At 36.0% G+C, this 15,009-nt stretch overlaps 1 protein-coding gene across 1 annotated transcript in view; it reads left to right on the top strand.

Moving 5' to 3' along the window:
* Window positions 1-15,009, top strand: part of Psmd14 (proteasome 26S subunit, non-ATPase 14) — a 90,538-nt gene that overhangs the window by 36,786 nt on the left and 38,743 nt on the right. The window contains exons 4-5 of the mRNA XM_028769269.1: window positions 14,560-14,631; window positions 14,846-14,965. Of these exons, the coding sequence (XP_028625102.1) occupies window positions 14,560-14,631; window positions 14,846-14,965 (192 nt within the window). The remainder of the gene's footprint in view (window positions 1-14,559; window positions 14,632-14,845; window positions 14,966-15,009) is intronic.

Raw genomic sequence — 15,009 nt, 5'->3', positions numbered from 1 at the left:
AGAGGGGGAGGGGGAGAGGGAGAGGGAGAGGGAGAGGGAGAGGGAGAGAGCAGTCTGAAAAGCTGTCTCAAGCAGACTAAAGAGCCAAGAGCTATCTACAGAGAGCTGTCTAGGAAGCCATCTCGAGCACAACATAGGCTGCCAGCTTGGACACAGTTTGACTCAAGTCATTTGTTTTGATGCTCCCAGACACCCCTTCTCTCACAACCCCTCTCCAAACCAAAGCTGGTCCTTGGCACAAGACAGATATAATATTCATACAAGTTCCATGAACTAGAGGGATATTTTAAACTCACAATAATGAAATTCCATTGTATTCTAAGATATAGTTTTTGTATGGGAAAACATTGTATCTTATCCTTTGAGTAAGAGACCCTGTTTCTTTCAGATGTGTCTATTTATTTTTGATTTATAATAAGAGGTACACTATTTTCATAAATGCAAAGTACAAGTAAGTTTACTTTACTGTTTGCCTATTTGTGTGTGTGATTGCTCATGCATGCACACCTGCACCATAACACATTTATGGAATCAAAGAACAATTTGCAGGACTCTCTTCTTTTGTGTGTGCATGTGTGAGTGAGGCAAGGAGCTAACGTTGGGTGTCATTCTCAGAAATGCCATCCTCTTCCTTTGAAATAGGGTTTCTTACTGTCCTGGAGCTCACTAGTTAGGCTAGACAGTGGCAAGTGACCCCCAGGGAATCTTCCTATCTATCTTTGCCTCCTTGGTGCTGAGATAGCACTTTCCAGTGTACCCTGCCATGCCTAGTTTTTTACATGGATGGGTGCTGGGGATCAAATTTAGATTCTCATATTCACTCTACTAACTGAGCCAAATTGCCAGCCCCAGAGTATCTCCTCTTTAAAAAAGTTCTTTAGAAAAGCATCCAATCAAATTGAAACAGCATTAAATTATTTTTGACATCTAAGTTTCTGCAGGCTAACTAGCTAATATTCTTGTTTGGAAATCTTTGAACAGTAATGCATAGAATAGTTGCTACCATGTCTTCTCTGTGTCTGATAGTATGTGAAAGCCTTTTGTGTTCCTGAAAGTCTTTTGCTTTGCTCTGTACTGTTCCTTCCTGACTTGGGAAAGCCTTACATATTCTTCAGTTCTTAGCATAGGGAAAGATGTATCAAATTGGCTATTATGACTTATGTACTCTCTTGTATTTTTGTATTTATTCTACTGTGTTGGAATTTTTATTTTACTGTTGCTTTCTTGGGTGCCTTCTACTTTGTAAACCTTTTAAAGGAGGATAATTGCCTACCTTTTTGTAGCACACATGACAGAAGGTCCCCTAAGCTTGTAATTATTGAGTGAACAGATAAAAGCATTTATTCTTTATGTCTGTTGAAGTTTGGTGTTGGTTCTTCCTCCCAGCCTCAGGCCCCCAGAAATAAGACTCAGACTCTTATGTTTACAAACACCTTGGCCATATAGATAGGTTCTTCTTTGACTAGATATGACTTAAAACATTCCATTTATTCTAAAGCTACATTCTGCCATGTGGCTGATTACTTGTGCTCAGGTACCATGTGTCTGTCTGCCTGTCTTACTGAATTTTCCTGATGAATCTTCCAAATGGCTCTAACTCAGAGTTCTTTCTGCCTCTTTGATGTTCCACCTTCTATTTCCTGCCTAACACATACATAGGCCATAGGCTTTTAAATTGACAGGTGATGCATCCATACAATACACAAGATACAATACACAAGATATTCTCTGTGCATATATCCCAGTATATATGCATGTATAAGTGATAAGTTTGCCTAATCGAAGGTATGAAGTAATGATTTATAAACTTCTCAAAAGGATCATTTCATTTGTAATTTTGTGTTTATATTTCGTAATTTAAACATTTAAAATAAGCAGTACTAGTTGAACAGTATTTTAAAATGGGGCCAGGTGAGCAAAATGGCTCAGCTAATAAAAGTGCTTAAGCCTGGTGCTATGGATCTGATGTCTGGAGCACGCACATGCATGGTGGAAGGAGAGAACTACTACAAGCTGTCCTCCAACCTGTATGTGTAGACTAGTTCACAGTGCACACACAAATAATATACATATAGAAGGAAAATGTAAATGTGTGTATATAGTGTCTATTAATGGAACAGTTCTGATGCCTCCAGTTCTGCTTTAGGGAATTCAAAATTTTGCCTTTCCTGGTCCCCTATTTGTTTTATTAAAAACAATGTAATTTACTGCTCTCAGAAGTTTATAGTTATCTTTTGGGTCCCTTTGAACTTCTTTTAAAAAGCAGTCACTGTACTTGATTCTTCCCTATTATGTGACGATAGTAGTAGTGACCCAGAATGGAGGGCATTTAGTTATTCTGGTAAAACAGTTTATACATGTCTAATGTGACTGATATTCATGACATTTTTTACACACATATACACACATACATTTTTAAATAGGTGAAAATTGTTTCAAAATGACTGTCAGAGTTGTCTTGAAGGGAAGAAATGTCAGAGTTGTGCACAGACACCTGGCCACCAGTCCTTATGTTACTTTGACCAGATCTTTTTATAACTAGATAATGGTGTTATCGCCCCATCTCTCCTGCGAGTGTATCACTTTCACCCCACTGCCTGTTCCCCACTGAAATTTTTATATTTTTAAAATATTGGCTTGAAGGCAGCCACTTAGCGTGCTGTGTTAGAGAAGTTCAGTAGGCTTAGGATGGCAACGTCTTCAGAAAGGAGCTGAGTTTGTAGATGAATGAGAGAACTTGACAGGAGGTCAGTAAGGAGGCCAAGGATGAAAGGAATACTCTATAGGAGTATGCTCTTAATCCCCAGGCTTTACATCCTCGAACCTTTGCAATTTCCACTGTTTTAAGCTTTTAATAAATAAGTACATTGGGGGGGGGTGTTAGAGTTAGTTATTCAGGAGCCCAGAAACATTTCAACAATGAGTAAAATTATACTTCCATCATGATATTGTAATTATTTATCAATTTATCACAGATATTTAGTGTCAGATATAAGGCATACATTTTCACATGTTTACTTCTCGGCCTGATGTTTTCATTACAGTCAGTACTTTCAAAATTATTCACACTTGAGATACAGTGTATGCACATTAATTACTCTTTAATTATAGGATTTAATTACTTTTTAATTATAGGATTTAATATCTTGTCTATTTAATTTTTTGTTTTAAATTCTTAAAAATATAGAGAATATTAGTATTTATAAATGTGGCATTTGAAAAACAGTGCATCATTATTTTGACATTTCCATTCTTATTTTCTTCCTCCCCCCCCCCCGCTCTTTCTCTCTCTCTCTCTTTTAAAGAATTAATGTGCCATCTGGAAACCTGAGATCATGCCATAAAAGGAATTTTGGCTTTTTTTGGCAACCAGTCATGAGGATATGCTGTGACTGCACCTTATCAGAATCATGAAACATAATTAGAAAGGTGTATTAACTCCTGTGCTTCAAAGAATTTTTATATTCAGAATTTTATTTGCACTTTGAAAATAAAAAAAAATTACTGAAAATTTATCTCAGTGTTAAGGTGATTAATTGTATAGTTGTTGGATTCTCAAACCTGAATGTAAATGAAATTTCTTATGTCTAAAATGGTTCTGAGCTATTTCTAAACACTGTATGCTAGATTTTTATTCTGGTGTTAAGCAAATACAATTAGTTTATATGTTTATCTAAGGAGAGAGTTGCAGTTACATCGCAATTAACTTGCTGGTGTTTTTTTTGTTTTGTTTTGTTTTTCTTTTTCTGAATAATACAGTCACTGGAACTGTCAGCCAGAGGACTCCTTCCCCCTCTTTTGGAACAATTTTAACTCTAAAAAGTAACAAGTTTTTAAAAAATTAATTGAGAGAAAACAGCTGAAATCATGTAGTGAAAGAGTTAAGTCCACATGAAAGAATTCATTTCCACTTTAATGACCTAGCCTTGCTGGGTTAGGACGGTGGGGAACATGCTTCTGACTTGCTCTCCTATTGCCAATTAACACCTCCTAGAACAGGTTGCTTCAGCAAGTCATTGAAGCTCAGGCAGTAGAAATAGTTTACATGCAGCTTGTTTTTCACACTAGTTGTTTAATACTCAAAAATTAAAGTATTAAAAGGTGCTTTCTTACCTTGCTGGGTAAGAGATAAACAGTACAGCGGTAGTTAATTTGTATATGTTTGGATTCATGTATTATTTTATGTTTAGTTTTGGTTTTTAATTGAGGAAACTGAAGGTGGTAGTTTCACTAAATTTATGAATTTTATAATAGAATTGAGGCCAATATTAGGTACTATAAAATTTAAAAATATTTTCAGCTAACTGTTTAGCATTCTGTACACTTAGCTTTTGTTTTATATTAAATGTATCTACTCAGGCCTTTTAAATTCATTTGGTTAATAAAAAAATAAAATTCATTTGTTAATAAATCTCTTTCTCTTTTTTTAAAAAGCATTTTAATACACTTTAATGATCATTCTAAAGTTCAAGACCAAGTATACACCTTAAACAGCTATAATAAAAAGTAAGTCTGTAACATTTTAATTGCAATTTTGAAGGGTTCTATTTCATTTTCCAAAGTAAATGTATATTCTTAGAAATTTGGAAAATGTTACAATTCACTGATACTGTTTATTTTACAATTCTTTTATGTGACACTTCGGTTCATGATTAATCAGCAGGTATTTTAATAACAAAATTGGCTAAATAATTGATACCAGTTCACACTAAGAGAAAGGTGGAGTAATATAACTAATAGTGTTAACAAATTTGTTAAAAGGCCTGAGTAGGTAACACTTTGAGGCAATGGTTTTTATGTCGTTATAATGGCAAGTGCCTTTTTTTTTTTTTTTAGCACTTAGTCAACAAGGGCTGCCCAAGTAAAAGTCACAGCTTTTTTATGCTAGATCAGAGTTTTAACCTTCTAAATGAGGAGAAAACAAAACAGAAAACTCATGTATCATTTAATTTAGCCGTATTTAATGTTTGTAGACCTGTGTGGTCATTTCTGTTTGATTCATTGTGCATAGGTAAGCTTTGTGCTGTTGTGGAGTGCGTTATTTTACATCCCTGCTAGGTAAAAGTTCATGACTGAATAAGGGCTGGTTATGTTGTCTGTGGGTCAGTTATTTATAGTTGTTTAGGTAGTTGACTATTTCTCCAGCTTACAGATGTAGATCCCCTGACCTCACTTTAAAACATTCAAGCAAACAAACTTTAAGCAGTTAGATTTAAGTAATTTTAACGTGGCCAATAGGAATTGAGTACCACAGGTTTAGTAGCAAAAGCATTTCCATTTCTAATCTTTGAATAAATTCATGGATTTATAGGATTATATAACTGTAAATCATATTCTAATTTATATTTTTTGTTTGTTTTGAGACAGGGTCTTCAGTATATTCCATGCTGACTGTGTCCTCACTGTGTAGCCAGGTTGGCCTCAGACATACAGCAGTCCTCCTGCCTCAGCTTCCTGAGTTCTGGGATAACAGCTGTATGCTGCCATGCCTGGCAGATTCTCATTTTTAGATGGGACCATTGCTCCTCACTTTATGGACCTGCTGGATATGTGTGTGTGTTATTTTGAGTGGTATTGTATTAAACACAAACTGTCTTTCTTTAGTTCTGGATGATTTTTATTTCTTGCTTAGATGCCTCTTTAGTAATTCTAGTGCTTTTAGTTCTTGTAGAAGGTGTTGATAATGAACCTTGAAGTTTAACCCATATCATATTCAGTTACTAAAATGTGCCTTATATTCTTAGTATGCTGATAAAATAGTTGTCATAAAGTCAGTAAGAGTTCACATGAATAGTTGGCACACTATAGAAGCTGATAATGTTATAGATACCTTTTCCCATTACTGTATACTTTAATTGAGTGTAGGTTTATCCTAACAACAGTTAAGTTTGACTTGGGGGGGGGGGAACAGTTTGTATTAGTTTCTACTTAACTTTTTTTCTCATTATAGTCTTAGGGTGGGAAAATGAGGCAGGAGGGCAGAAAGAGCTAAAGGGCCAAGAAGTCTCTGTGGGGCAGGGATAAAAACCAACTGCTGCTCTGAGGTACACCTTGACACATCATTATCCTGACCATTTCTGGTTTTGTGGTTTCCCTCATCGAATTCTTGAATCATGGTTTCACTGTATCTCTCTGTCTTCCTCCCTCCGCTCCCAGAATGCAGGGATTCTTGACTTAAATCTGTAATACACATATTTGATAAATGTATTATTACACACATTTAAGTTATTTAATGAATATACACATTTAAGTTACTTAATATTTAAAGTAGAGCTGTGAACATTTTTATTTGTTTGGGGAATAGCCATAAAATATCTTTTTTTTTTTTTTTTTAAAGCCTGGGTGTCTATAGTCCTGGCTGACCTGGAACTTACTATGTAACTATGTAGAGCAGGCTGGCCTAGAACTCAGAGATCCATCTGCCTCTGCCTCATAAATGTTGCTATTAAAGGTGTGCACCACCACACCAAGCTACCATAAAGTATCTTGATGTTTGAGACCTCTACTTCTGAGATAAACCATTATCTGATTTTTATTGTGGCTTAAATTTATTCAGTTTAAAATGTATTAAAACAGTGGTTCTCAACCTGTGGGTTGCAACCTCTGAGTGTTAAACATATAAGATATTCTACATATTAGATGTTTATATTACAATTCAGATTAAAAACAAAATTATAGTTATGAATTAGCAACAAAACAAAAATAATTGTATGGTAGGGGGGTGGTTATCACAATGTGAGGAACTGTATTAAAGGGTCATAGCATTAGGAAGGTTGAGAATCACTGTATTAAACTAATGATATGGGAGAATTGGGGATTTATTTGAGAGTAAGAAATTTTAGATTCTTGTCTCATGAGTTTGAAGAGTAAAATTCAATGACCACAGAGGACAAGTATTATAGATTCAGAGACAGGAACTTAAGAGAGAGAGGAAAGCAGATTTCAGCTTTATCAGTAGCAGGTCTCCAGGAATAGAGAGAGCACCATTAAGGTGCATTTGGAGCTTTTGAAGGACTTTAGGGCAGACATTGTGATGAGAAGTGGGAGTAAAGAACTATTCTTTTCTATTTACCTGTGTGCTGTGATTTTAAAAATACCCTAAATGCTTTGTTAGAATCAAGTTTCTCATGGTAGAGTTTAATCCAATTTGTTATTTTTTTTCCTATAAATACCTCCCACACACACACACACACACACACACTCCTAGTGTTGCAAGTATGCTCAGTATTGCATGCATTTGCTCTGTATAACTCAGTGCACTCATCCAAATTTTAGAAATACAAAAAGACACTGGTGTTCCTCCTCTCTGGATATCTTAACTGTTTTTCAGTAGGAAGGGTATCTCATGTTTCTTTTTCCCTTTTTTTAGTAGAAGTGGTTTCAAATTCTAAAACTGTAAAACATGAAAGTTCAACTATCAGAAGAAAAGTTGATTTGTTTGCTGGTATGCTGTAGTGGAAACTGCATATTACTATCCATCAGAATTATAGTTTAGTTCTAGTTGGTGATAAGTTTTAGCTTTGAGTCTATGTCAATATATGCTTTAACTGTCTCACAAAGTTCTGGAAACTTTTGTATTCACACACTTCAACTAAATACTTAATGACTTGAAACTGGTCACTTGTTTGGAAATTTTGTTTTTAATCCCTCCATACCCTGAAACAGAGACCTCAGATTTCCTTCATGGGATTATATGATTTTGAAAACTTTAGATAAATGTATTTTTCTTCTCCCTCTTTCTATGATAGATGTTTACAGTAAGAGTTTAGCATACAGTATAAACATGGGAGTTCAGGTAGATACACAGTTATTTTCTAAACTTGTTTGACATGTATCTTAGTTAGGGTTTCTGTTGCTATGATAAAATATCAGGACCAAAAACAGCTTAGGGAAGAAAGACTATTTCACCTTACACTTTCAGGTAACAGACTGAGGGAGATCAGGCAGGACTCGAGCCTACAGGCAGGAACTGAAACAGAAGCCCTGAAAGTCTCTGCCATTGTGTAGAGTAAAACTTTTCATAAACTTGGTTTTCTGTTGGGTATAAGAGTGAATTGAGTCAGCAGAAAGTTTGCTTAGGTATTAATCTAGTATGCGACTCAAGACATTAAATAAAATAAGTTAGAAAGATTAATTTATAGAGAATATTCTGGTGCTTGAAGACACTGAGTTGGGAATGGCTTACTTGGAAATAACGTGATGATGGAGTTGGAGAGTTACTGTGTTTGAGCTAATCAGCCCTCAGACGTCTAACCTGAGCAAGGTTACAAGAGGTTTTTCATAGTGAACCCTAGTCTACTAGCTTGGATAATTTTCCCATTGGCTTATAGTTCTAATGTAGTCTGAAATCAATGATCTTGATGTTTCATCAGGACTCAGAGTCGCTGGAAGACCTTTTTAGAACCCTGATTTCTGGTGATTTAGTAAAAATGTGTATTGCTCACAAGTTTCCAAATGATAGAAATAGGACTGATTCAGAGTTTGTACTTTGGGAATTATTAGTCCAACTAACTGCTGTATTCTGTCATTTTTTTTCCAGGTATTTAAAGAGCTGTGTTGTATCTTTGATCTTTTCCAAATATCCTCACAGTTTTCTTAGTATTTTGTATGTATTATGATTTCTGTCATGATCTTGTCCTGTGTAGCTCTAGATTTGGAGAGTAAGGAATTCTTTACAAGTGGAATCTCTTACTTAAAAGTCAAGAACTGGCCAAAAATATTTTATCCTTGAGTGCTTTAAATTACTTTGCATTAGTAAACACTAAGTCTACCAGTTTCATTTATGAGCTGATGACTAGTTAGCTTCCCCTTCCAACAAAGCTGTGGAGAATCTGCCTTCCTGTTAGTGTATTTGGTGGCCACGCCCCTCTTGTAGCTTTCATTTTTGTTACCTCAGCTTCATTGAGTATCGTTGACAATACTGGTCTTCAGATGTACATATGTGTGATGATTTGATATGCCTGCTATTTTGTGGATGGATTCTCACAGGCATGGTGGTTGTATATGCATTATGCCTTTTCCCTATGATTGACCCATCTTCCTCTTTTCCTTTTCCTTTAATATAGGCATCTTCCAAGATTCTAAATTAAAATACTTCCTATAGCTGTGCATGTGACATACTCCTGTAAGCCGCAGCACTCAGGAGGCAGAGACAAATGCATCTCTGTGATGAGGTCAGATGTAGTCTGGTCTATGTAGTGAGTTCCAAGACAGGTTGAGGTACATAGAGAAACCCTGTCCATATAGCAACAGATTGGCTTTAAATGTATAGCTATTGCTGTTTAAGATGACTAAAGCAATCAGAAGGTGAGGCTTTCTACAATGTTCTTTAATTGTAGGTTAAGTTCCTGGGTTTATTTGCATTATTTAAAGACAGTTATGAACATTTTAGTTCCTGCAAACATTCTTTGTTTATTTACTCACATAATTTCTAGGAGTGAAAAAATAGGTCATAAGGTTTGTGCAACCCTAATGCTATTGCTATCCATTGTTCAGCTGCTTTTGATGGATTATACCAGTTCATATTGCTACCAGTGCTGCTCTGTCTCTCCTTTCTTATCCTTTCCAAAAGTGGACACTGTAAAACTTGTCTTGTTGGGAAAAAAGTCTTAATGTGTTAATTGGTATTTCTTTAATTAAAGAAGGTCAGCTAGGGAGGTTGGACACATTTCATATTTATATCATTTTGTATTTTTTATATAATTAGCTTCTATATTCTTTGCCTGTGTTTCTGCAAAGGGCTTAATAATTTTTAAAATTTATTTACTTAATGACTTTTTGACATAAATGAGGCAACTAAATTTTCAGAGTATTTTGCTTTTTAATATTCAGAAATTTTATATTGTGTTTTTAATTGTATATTCTTTTATTGATTCAGTTTGTTTTGTGCCTGTCATGTATTCCTGCACCCTGACCACATAGACATTCATTATTAGAAAAGTTTTGCCATGCTTTGATTTTCTTTTTTAATGTAACTCTTCTTGATGAATGCTATAGCATGACACAGAGAAGCAAATTTAGTTTGAAGTGCTTCTGTTCTTTAAGCAGGTTAGGAAGATATAATATATTCAGTTCTATGGTGACAACGTGGAAAGCTAATGAAATGCAGTGTCTACAGTAGTATAGCAATATGATTAGGTTCAAGATAGAGAGAAGCCCAATTTATCAATATACTGATTGAAAATCTTACAGCCGTTAGTTCTAAAAGATGGTTTAGAGTCAGATGTTTTAATAGTGAGTGCTTTGATTTTTAAATGCTAGGTAATGTTAATATATTCACACACAGCAGGATATAAAATGGAAAGCTTTGTAATTCCAGATTATTCTATAAATTCTTCATAATCATATCAAAATCTAATAAATTTAACAGAAAACAGGAATGGCTGAATGTCACTTTTGTTCTGAAAAACAAACTGTAAATACAAACTCAATTGATTTCAGAAGTACAGAGATGATCTAACAGTGTACGGTGTTCCTCTGTTCAGCAGAGCAGCACAAGACAAGTGAACCATAGCACCACTGCGGCCTCTACAGAAACATTCAGGCCCAAATTGTGCATCCCAGACCCAACATTCAAAATGTTTTGAAGTCAAAATGGTAAAGCGTTCAAAAAAATTTCCAATTTCTAGACTGCAGATGTTCTGAAATATGAAACATGCCTTGTCCTAATTATTCAGTCTTTTTTGTTGTTGTTGTTGACTAACTTTCTTAGTGTTTGCTTTATTACTTTTAAGCAACATATGTATGAATTTCTACTTTAAATCCACTTGGAGGTTGTTAATCATTGATTTGTCAATAAACAGTTTTATTTCACCTTACTTTACTTCATTTAGTATTTTAAATTTTTCTTGTATTTTGATTCTACACACGCATATGCGATTGCGTGCGTATGTTTTAAAGATCTAAAATTGGGTGCCTGTAGGTGAAACGCTTTTATTGTCCAGTCCGCTGACTCTTGCAGTGCTCTAACAACCCTGTACCTAAAAACAGAAATACCTGACTTCCTGTGGTGAGTCCACTGGCCTCGAACCCACAGGCTTCCCCTGGCAGCCTTGAGCAAATCTGTAATGCACCTCTGCACCTGCGTTCTCCATTGCTTTACGTCAGTCTTGTGTCTACTGCCTTTTTCCTCCCAGAGACTTGGTAAAATATACACTATGGTTTCATTTTTGAGCAGTTAACTTAATGATCAAAGTGGTCTTTCAAATTTTAATTTTTGGAACAATCACCAATGAGCTCTGTCCCTCTCCATTTGTAAGAGAGACTGTTGTATTCTATGTCACTGTTAGGAACCTACAATAATGTTATTTTGTCCTTGTTTCTTATTGTGTAACTTTAATTCTTACTTTTTAAAATTTTGTTTCTCTTCCAATGTTATATTACAAAGAAAATCATATTCTACTACAGAAAGATTTTCTAAAATGTTGCTTGTTACTCCAATTTTTAGACAAATCATTGATTGAGTTAGAACCCATTTGCTGGTCCACAGAACTATTTACCAGAAGACACTAGTTAATACCACATTTTTCTCCTCTTGAGGGCTAGGTAGGTCATCTTTGTTGTTAAGCTGTTTGTAAGTTTTTACATTTCTCTCTGAACTCAGTTTGCAGGGTCTTTAATGAGGTCTCTTCTTTATTGCATCTTTGAGTCTTATTCAGAACAAGTAAATTTAGAAATACTGTAGATACTGCTCTCAAGGTCTCTGTATGTATTCCAGTTTTTCCTCCCTCTGCTTTCTTCTGTCTCTGTAAATTCAACATACCAACTTCTCTTTACTTCTAGTCAGTACCCCACGCCAGGATTTTTAGTCACTGACTCACATAATCAAGAGATAAAATAGGTAGACCACCACCCCTGAGCAATCAGGAAGCTGAAGGCTTTGAAACCAACCTGGATCACGTAGGAAGAACTTGAAGGAAGGGGGAAAAGGAGGGCAGGCAGAGTCAGAAGAGGTAGAGAGAGGAGAGAGCTGAACAGTATGTATCCCTGGCTGTTGTTCTACAGACAACATTCTTACTGAAAAGGAGCAAGGGTCTTAGGTAACACAGGTCTTTCCTGACACAGGGCTTTCTGTAGTATGATTCTGAACCCTGAGAAAATAGATTATAAGAAAAGCTAAGATCTCTCTCCATTTGCATTGCTTGTTCTCTCTCACAAATAACTGTTGAAAATTTTCCTTTTCAGTTCTATTAGCTTTCGGGACCTTCTTTATTGATTAATTTTTTTCCAGCAAATATTACTGAGTTCTTGCTATGTGCTTTGCTAAGTACTGATTATATATAACACCCAACAGAGGCAAGGTTTTCTTTCATTGATGACTGAAAAGAGTTTCTGGATTCTATCAGTGATATATTTAAGGTAAAAAATGTGGTCTTTTTTTCATAATTATTTTCTGGCAAATAATTATTCGGAAAAGGCTATTTTAATATCCTCATGACACACACAGTTTTTAAAGTTGTTCAGTGTCCAGGAAATAATTTGAATATGATGTTTATCATCTTAAGGGTGAAGTTTAATTTCCACAAATGTATCATCACATCTAACTTGATACAGTCTTCAATTTTTTCATAATCTTTCTTTAAAATTTTTATTAAATTTTATTTTTATTTTATATGTAGGGGTTTTGCCTTCATGTACGTGTGTGTACCACATATGTTTAGTGCCTTTGGAGACCAGAAGGGGATGTTTATATCCAGAAACTTGAGCTACAAACAGTTGTGGGCCATCGTGTGTGCTGGAATTCAAGCTTGGGTCCTCTGAAAGAGTAGCCAGGGCTCTTAAGCACCGAACCGTCTTCCAGCTCCATATCTTAATCTTTCTTAAGTTTCTTAGCGAGGAGAACAAAGTTAGATTATTAAAGCTTCTATAGCTTCATCAGAAAGTGCTTGAGGTTACCACTAAGTTTTCGTTTTCAGAGTTTATCGGAAAGAAACAGTGAAACTGCATTCAGCGATATGTGAAGTATTTGCACTTGGGAACTGGCTATGCTTTAAAGCTTCCAATGACTATTGTAAGATTTTTAACAGCTCCAAAAGGTGACAAATTTAGTGTATAAATAGAAATACATGTAGATTGTTAGTGGAGTATGAGTAAAGCAGTTATTTAATTTCAACAAGTGAAAGCACAAAAGCAAGAGAGTGAATGGTTAACAACATATTTGACATGGTATAGAGTAATAGAACCTGGTCAGAGCCGTCAGAAACTTTGGACAGAGTTTGGGAATCCTGAGGAAGAAGGTTAGGAAGGAATGTAGGAGCCAGAGGGGTCAAGGACACCACAACACGGTCCACAGAATCAACTACGCAGGGCTCATAGGGGCTCACAGAGACTGAAGGGACAGTCATGGAGTCTGTATTGGTCTGACCTGTGCCCTCTGCATTTATGTTATGGTTGTGTAGCTTGGTGTTCTTGTGGGACTCCTACCAGGGGGAACAGAGGCTGTCTCTGACTCTTTGCCTACTGTTGAAATCCTTTTCTTCCTACTAGGCTGTCTTGTCCGGCCTTGATGTAAGGATTTGTGCCTAGTCACGCTATCTTTGGTTGATATCCCTGAGAGGCCTGCTCTTTTCTGAAGGGAAATGGGAGGAGTGGAGCTAGGTGCAGGGAAGGAATGGGAGGAGGGGAGGGAGGGGAAACTGTAATTGGGATAAAATATATGAGAGAAGAATAAATAAAATAAATAAAAAGAAACTATGTTTTAGACTGCCAGTATTTAAAAAAGGAGAAAATTGCAATGATGTGTAGTGCTTGGCCTGGAGTTGTACTTACTGCTGCTGCCTAAGGCCACCTTGAGGGTAAAGACCACAAGTGGCCCTGTGCAGCTCACTGTGATATCCAGTAGAGATTTGTTTCTTTTTGTGAATAAATAGCATCTTTTAGGAAGAAACTTAGTCGGCTCATTAATTTGTAATAGCATTAAAGTCAGTGGTCAGTCGCTGGAAGTATTTTCATGCCTGCCCAACCCTATCTCGTTTGTTCACACCTGAGGTGGTTGTGCTAAATTTGTTGTGTGTGGGGGGAAGGCAACAACTTCATTAGGCGAGTGCAGAGAGTATGTTGTTCACAGCTCTCTCACCTAGGGATTAGAAGTCGTCTTCCACTTTCCCTCCCACTGTATCTATGAGTCTGCAGAGTGATCCCATTCCTTAATCTGCATACTGTCTGTAGTTAAAGCTGAAGCGGCTCTGAGGATCTGCTGTGTGTGTTGATCCTTCAGTTTATCAAGCTAGTCCAATAGCAGGTGGCATTCAGAGTATATTGTGTTGTGATATAATGTTAACTAATGGTACAGTAATTGGCAGTAATTATTTTGTAGCCAAGATAGATGAACACTGTTGAAGTAAACTTTATGCCCATCAAAAAGTTGTCAGGATACTGAGTTTTAACTCTTGTCTTCATGGTTGATATTTGTAAATATTTCATGATTATTTGCATTGTAATTGGATAAAATTGATGTTTTTTTTCCTGAAGCTTTCATAACAATCAAGTTTATTTTACATGTAAGTGTAATCTTAACTCCAATATTCTGTGTATTATATTAATTGATGGACTTGTTTCTAGGGTCCACCTACAGATGCTCCTGCGGTGGACACAGCAGAACAAGTTTATATCTCTTCCTTGGCTTTGCTAAAGGTAAGAAAGGGATGGAATTACTTGCTCCAGAGCTTCCTTTCCATTTACTTTTTTACTTTGGTGTATTTGTCGTCTTAATTCCCTCAAGAGGATTATGTAAGTATTAGGATATTTCTATAAAATAGACTTTTAGTTCCACAGAAACAAAATAGGTTATTTGCTGCATGTGTGTGTGTGTCAAGTGCTTTGTGTCCATATGTCTTCTTCTTTACAGATGTTAAAACATGGCCGTGCTGGAGTTCCTATGGAAGTTATGGGTCTAATGCTTGGTGAATTTGTTGATGATTACACCGTCAGAGTGATTGATGTGTTTGCTATGCCACAGTCAGGAACTGTGAGTATTACTTATGTTGGCTGCTGCACCTTTTTCTTTTTTTC

The sequence above is a fragment of the Grammomys surdaster genome, unplaced genomic scaffold, assembly GCF_004785775.1.
Source record: "Grammomys surdaster isolate TR1022 unplaced genomic scaffold, NIH_TR_1.0 191, whole genome shotgun sequence".
Taxonomy (NCBI): domain Eukaryota; kingdom Metazoa; phylum Chordata; class Mammalia; order Rodentia; family Muridae; genus Grammomys; species Grammomys surdaster.
The sequence above is the reverse complement of the archived record's forward strand: the minus strand, read 5'-3'. Positions and strand labels throughout refer to the sequence as shown.